The following is a 6,898-nucleotide window of genomic DNA, read 5'->3' on the forward strand; positions in this document are numbered from 1 at the left end:
CGAGAGAAGACTGCATGTGCTGTTAATAAGGTAAAATAAAGTTAGGCTTTGTTAGTAAGGACAAATATGAAACCTGACTTGACATTGTTATAGTGTGCAATTGAGTACAATAAAAGTGAGTCATGTCCCTAAAGTCATTAAATTGTTAATTGTGTTGCCACCTCCTAATGAGTTTGAACTTCAGTTTCAATTTCTTTCACTGTTGAATTGGTAAATAAAACAGTATTTAATGTTAGAGTTTCACGTTGAGTTTGTCCTTTTGTAGAGCAGTTAATGACAATGATCCTGAATGCTTCAAAGTCATTTCCACTGGCAAATGTGACACTTCCAATATCCCACAAACAGCTAACAGAAATTTTGATTTTGTTCATAGGGATGGGTGATAAATGCTGGCTTAGCCAGCGACGCTCTCATCCCGATTGCCCAGAGGGCAGTTAAGAATCAACCACATTGTATGTTTGTCTGATTTGCTTTACTTCCAAAGCTTTTAGTTAGGAGAGGAATGTTGTCCCAGGCTTCTGGCAAGCTCCTTTCCTTTTTCTCTTTTAAAATAATAGAATGAAATCTTCAATTTCTTATGATTCAACAATAAATTTAGAATGTCTGACTAGCAGCAAATCCTTTATTGTATTTATCTGCTGCAAAACTCAGTAACTCTGACAAATTCAGCAAAAATAACTGCAACTGCTACTAATATTTGTCTGCAGCACACAAATGTTCAAGAATAAAAAACAGTTGGGTGCTCACATTCCATTAGTGTGTTTTCTTACATCTCCTCCTATTTGTTTTTATTAATTAATGTAAGTTACTAAATGAAAGTTGTTGAAAGGTTTTGTTAAGTGAATCATGTTGGACTGCTTTAATTTTATTCTTTGTAAGGCTTGGGGTTGATACGACAATGTACCTGATGTGTGAATAGATTTTCAAAGCGCATTTAGTAAAGTACCACGTAATAATCTTGTTAGCAAATTTGAAGCCTGCAGGATTAACAGAGTGTTGGCTACTTGGCAAAATAATGGACCGTAGGACAGTGTAGTGCTGTTGATATTGGAATCACTGCTGTTTTTGTATGTTAAATGACCTGGATTTGGGTCTATGCAGCATAATTTAAAGTTTGCAGATTACCTAAATCGTGGAACTGTATTAAGCAATGAGGAGGATAATAATAGATTTCAGTAGAATATTGACTGAAATGGGTAAATGAATGGTAGGTGAAATTTGATGTTGATTTATTTTGGAAAGATAAATGAAAAGTGGCAATATAAAACAATCAGTAGTTTCACAAATAATGTAGGAACAGACTTGAACATGCGCGCACACAAATTTGTGGAGATAGCTGGAAAAGTTCTGGTGGCCCAGTTAAATCATACAGATCCTTGTATAGATTATGAAAAACAAGGAAGTTACATAAAGGCTTTGTAAAACATTGGACAAATCCTACATGCATATTATGACTTATTTTGAGTACCACGCATTAGGAATCATGTTAACTCCTGAGAGAGGAAAGAGAGACAACATGCTGGAATGTACTAGAGATGACAGACTTCAATCACGTAAAGACTAGAGAGAATGGAGTTGTTATCCTTTTATACCTGAAGATTATGGGGGTTATAATTATTAAAGGAATAGCTGTACATAAAGACAAACTGTTTCCAGTGGTGAAATGGTCAGTAACTAGTGGACATAGATTTAAGCCTAAATGGTGGGTCTGATGGGGCAGAACAAGGAGGACATAGAGGGCAGCAATTTGTGCAATGAGTTGGTATGATCTAGAATGTGCTGCCTGAAACGTTAGTGAAAGCCATTGAAGGGAGGAAATTTACAGGGTGATTTGAAAAATATAGGGGAATATCACTAATTGGGCAGTTTGTACAAGATCCAACAGCTTGTACTTCATCATTTTGTTATTTATCCTGACTACTTGACTGACTATTTTGTATTCTGGAAGTATATAAGAACTAGGAGCAGGAGGAGGCCATCTGGCCCTTTGAGCCTGCTCTGCCATTTCAATAAGATAATGGCTGATCTTTTTGTGGCCTCAGTTCCACTTACCCACCCTCTCACTATAACCTTTACTTCCTTTACTGTTCAAAAACTTTCTTTCTTAGCTTTGAAAGTATTTACTGAGGAAGCCTCAACTACTTGCCTGGACAAGGAATTCCATAGATTCACAACCCTCTGAGTAAAGACGTCCCTTCTCAATTCAGTCCGAAATCTGCTCCCTCTAATCTTGTGGCATTGCCCTCTTGTCCGAGTTTCACCTGCCAATGGAAACATTCTCTCTCTACTTCTATCTTATGTATTCCCTTCATAATTTTATATTTCTAGAAGATGCTCCTCATTCTTCTAAATTCCAACGAATATAATCCCAGTCTACTCCATTTCTTCTCATAGGTCAACCCCCATCCCATCCAAAACAGTGAACTTCCTTTGCACCCCCTCTAGTGCCAGTACATCCTTTCTCAAGTAAGGAGACCAAACCTGCACACAGTACTCCCAGGTGTGGCCTCACCAGCACCCTGTACAGTTGCAACATAACTTCCCTGCTTTTAAACTCAGTCCCTTTATCAATGCCTCCTTAATTACCTGTTGCACCTGCAGACCAACCTTCTATGATGCATTGTTTTTAAATAAAACTTTACATTGCGATGTCCAAAACTGTGAATGCCTGAACTAATATTGTTCAAGACTTTCATACTTCCAATAACTTTGTCCCTTGGTTTCTTCTTTTTGCAGGTACTTATGGGACGAGTGCCAGACAGGGGCGGCAGGCCAAATGAAATTGAGCCCCCTCCACCAGAAATGCCACCGTGGCAGAAGAGACCAGACAATGTCCAGTCCAGCAGTGGACGTGGAAGAGGTGGATATGACCAAGGGTCTTATGGAGGAGGTGGAAGAGGTGGATACGAACAAAGCTCCTATGGAGGAGGTGGAAGAGGTGGATATGACCATGGCTCTTATGGAGGAGGTGGAAGAGGTGGATATGAACACAGTTCTTATGGAGGAGGTGGAAGAGGTGGATATGACCAAGGCTCTTATGGAGGAGGTGGAAGAGGCGGATATGACCAAGGCGGGCGAGGTGGGGGCCGTGGTGGATATGATAGGACAGAACAAGGAGGACGTGGCGGAGGCAGAGGAAAAATTCAAGGCGGATGGTCAGACGGAAGTGGCGGCCATCAAGATTCTAGCTATCAAGGGGGGCATGGCAGTTACCATAGTGGTGGTTACCACAGTGGTGGCTACCAAGGCAATGCTGGTTACCAAGGAGGTGGCTACCATGGGGGTGGTGGAAGCTATCAAGGAGGTGGTTATCAAGGGGGTGGCTACCAAGGACATCAAGACAACCGGAATCAAGATAGCAGCCACGAGCAGGGTGGTGGTCGAGGTGCAGGACGTGGAGGTCGTGGTCGTGGGGGTCGTGGAGGGCGCGGGGGACAGGGTGGTGGCTGGGTCAACAGAGGTGGTCTAAACTATAACCAGGGAGGGCAGTTTGAGCAATATTTCCAGCATGGTGGCCAACAATACAATGCTTCTGGTTTCTATCAAGGTAGGCAGTATTCTAGCTAATATTTGATAGCTTTGACTATTGGCTTCGTCCTGCAAGAGTCACAAACTCAGCCATAAATAGTTACCAACTGTCGAATGCCACTAAAATCCAGTACCTTGTATTGAATCAGCAGTGCTGCAGATTTGTTTGTTAAACAAAGGGAAGCAAAACCACCCACCCTGCTTTCAGCAGGAGTGAAGGCTTGTGATTCTAAGTCTTTCTGTTTTGACCTCCCATCCCCACTCTTCATCAAATGGGTTTTAGGCTTAAAACTGTACTTAAAGCGCAGCAAAAAAAAACTGCTTCTCTGCATGTGAGACTGTCACTGGCAAGATTAAAACTCTTTATTTTGTTGAACGTGCACTACAGACCGAGCATATAAGCCCCAACTGAGCCTGGAAGCTTCCTTTTCTAATAGACTGGTGCTTTCAGCAAAACCTTTGCAGAGCTTACATTTCTCTAATATCTTCGATTAAGCCACGTGGTAACTTCCTGCTGGCTGTTAATTGTACATAACTGTAAACTTCACAAGCAGAGTGAATGACAGTCTGAAAGATGAGCAATTAAGTATCCGTGTGCTGTTTTGCTGTTTGAAATTGTTGGATTTTAGTTAAACACAGTTCATGGATGAGGGAAGGTATCAAAAGAGGATTTCAGTACCAACCTTTTATTTAAATGTGTGTAAGAAAGTGTGTGTATGCATATTTGCATTTTTACCCAAACATTGAATTGAGAAATTTGTGGTTTGGGTGACACCCATGGTTTTTTGTGTGTTTCTAACTTATAATGGTTGAGAAGTTTACTGTATGTCATCCCTTTTGCAAATGTGTGTAGTTTGAAAGCTGCAAAGGATATTCAGCACAGAAAGGGCTAATGTGTAGGTTTAACTAATTCAGCCTTAAATTATGCACAATGCCTATAATTCTACAGACAATTGCAAATATTGGCCAAGAATGGCTGACTGTATTTGTGAAATACAAATTGTTTTTGTTCCCATTGAATATTGGCAAGGGCCTGATCGTACATGGCACACTTCATTATTTGGAAGTTGAGGCAGTTGCTGAATATAACCCATGGTCAAAGAGCTGGAAATAAAAGAAAATGTGAAACAAGTTATCCTATATACACATTCTTGTGTTGTGATTTAATCACTGATTTCTTTTCAGTTTTGAGTAAAAAATATCAGTTCACATATCTTTCCTGTTGACTTTTTAATTGATCTGCCAGCATTGAAGTCATTGTAGCCCTCTGAGAATGTAAATTAAACACTTATAACTGACTTTGTATTCTGGATAGGTTGTAGCTACAGCTGGGTGGTAGGATTTTTGGAGGTTTTTTTGGCACTTGTTGCACGCTAGAGGTCACTGTTGTAAACAGAGTAACAGCTGTTGATTAACACGAGCTGATGCTAACTTGTGCTATTCTTGTCAGGAAGTATTTTTGATTTGTTGTTCTCTCTTCAAATTACTGTATCTTATTTTGAAGAGATCCTTAGCAACTGTTTCTGTCTTGCTCATTTAAATGGTTATCTTTGGCTGAAACTGCTGATCAATTCCCCTCAGGCTCATCTCTAGAGACCAGAAACACAGGCAAAGCATTTGTCAGCAACTAGAATCATGTTTTGATTCTTATTTGTATGTAACATAAAAAATTTTCTCTTTTCAAAAATAATTAAATCAAGGCTTTAACACTAGTTTGTCCAAAAATGGTGGGGCCAAATATAAACTGCTGAAGTTATTTAATTCAGTGGTGTATATACTGTACATTTCTGTTTGAAAATCTAAACTGCATTTAAGTCTAAAGATTGCCTGTTAAAATTCTCTTGTTAAGACTCTGGCTTTCTTTAGGGATTGATGCAATACTTTGACTTAGTGGGCAGAGAGATCCCGCTTGGCTCATAAAAACATAGTTGATTCTTTAATGTAGTAATCTAATGTAGTACAGATTAAATAAATTTTTGTTATGTAACAGATGTACTTGCATAATTTATTTAAATGTGGGAACTGATTTCCTGCTCAGTACAAAGAAATTTTTCAGTTAATTGCTTCAGACCCTTGTCCAGTTTGATCTTAATGCCAACATCAGCTGTAGGTGGCTTGTAGGAGCTGCTGCTTTTGTTCTTGATAAAAGAAAAGTAAATCAGCCTAAATTGCCTCTTCAAATTATCTGAACTTTTTCACAGAGAATTACAGGAATGCAGTCGAGGTTGAGTGAGGAAAGATTGAGGTTGTGCTGTGGTAGGTATATTGATTGATTGACCTTGCTGCATAGGCTGATGTGTAAACTGTTCAATTAACAAATTATAACATTGGTTGAGGTGGGTGATGCAGTGTGTCAACGGAGTTATATCCAAGTGTAAGCCATAAATCATGCCAAATTTAACTGAGATTATTAAAATATTCCGAGCTGGGGATATAATTGCTTACGGTAGAGGACACCTTCATTACAGAGTGAAATCACTCTTTGACTGATTTACCTAAAGAAATTTGCTATACGTGAAGCTTAGGAACATTTAAACAGCTATCCAAATCAAAGATTGTGCCCAGAAACAGCAATTATTTAGTTGTGGTATGGGTTCCTGGTATTTCCATATTCTATAGTAAGTGATTTTGATTCCCCATATTCATTTTTAAAGCTGCTGGAAGTTGGTAGGGATGAGGTCAGCTGGTATGGATACTGAAACCAGAAGTTGAATGGAAAAGAGCAACTATGTCTGAATATTAACAGTTGAATAGGAGAACCAGCAGAGGGGAAAACTGCACCCTTCCCCTACCAGAACATGGCTTGAGCCATTTCTGTTATAGTCATGAGCCTGGTCAATCACTTACCCCATTGGCTATTTGATTCTATTATCGGACTATTTCAAGATTTGTTTTTGCTTATAAATATCATGTGGTTATTTCATCCCTGTGCCACAAGTCTACTCGAAGTTTAAATACATAAAATATTTCTCGCCACATTCACAAGTGATCTTCACTATATTTGCAAAAGGTTATGTGAATGGAGCTGCCGAACATTGTAGCTCCCCTGTTGGAATGTTGCAGTGCAGAATGTTTCCGTAATAAATACTATTCTGGATGTAAAGTATTTTAAGGATAGAAGGATGTGTTAGGTGACAAAATACGATTGACACATGATTTGTTTCAAATTCCCAGTGCAAAGCTATTTGTTCGAGTTTTTCATAATTTGGAAGATTATAATTGTGTTGGAAGGTATAGTGTGTAGGAGCGGCACAGTGGCTCAGTGGTTAGCACTACTGCCTCACAGCGCCGGGGACCCGGGTTCAATTCCAGCCTCGGGCAACTGTCTGTGTGGAGTTTGCATATTCTCCCCTGCAAAGATGTGCAGGTT

The 6,898-nt window shown here is 39.5% G+C and overlaps 1 protein-coding gene across 1 annotated transcript in view; it reads left to right on the top strand.

Annotated features, from left to right (window-relative positions):
- The window catches only part of fam98a (family with sequence similarity 98 member A), a 29,293-nt gene extending 24,623 nt beyond the window's left edge, over positions 1-4,670 (top strand). The window contains exons 8-9 of the mRNA XM_043696756.1: positions 7-30; positions 2,737-4,670. Of these exons, the coding sequence (XP_043552691.1) occupies positions 7-30; positions 2,737-3,567 (855 nt within the window). The 3' untranslated portion in view covers positions 3,568-4,670. The remainder of the gene's footprint in view (positions 1-6; positions 31-2,736) is intronic.
- The last annotated feature ends 2,228 nt before the right edge of the window (positions 4,671-6,898 follow it).

This window comes from Chiloscyllium plagiosum, chromosome 9, assembly GCF_004010195.1.
Source record: "Chiloscyllium plagiosum isolate BGI_BamShark_2017 chromosome 9, ASM401019v2, whole genome shotgun sequence".
NCBI lineage: Eukaryota > Metazoa > Chordata > Chondrichthyes > Orectolobiformes > Hemiscylliidae > Chiloscyllium > Chiloscyllium plagiosum.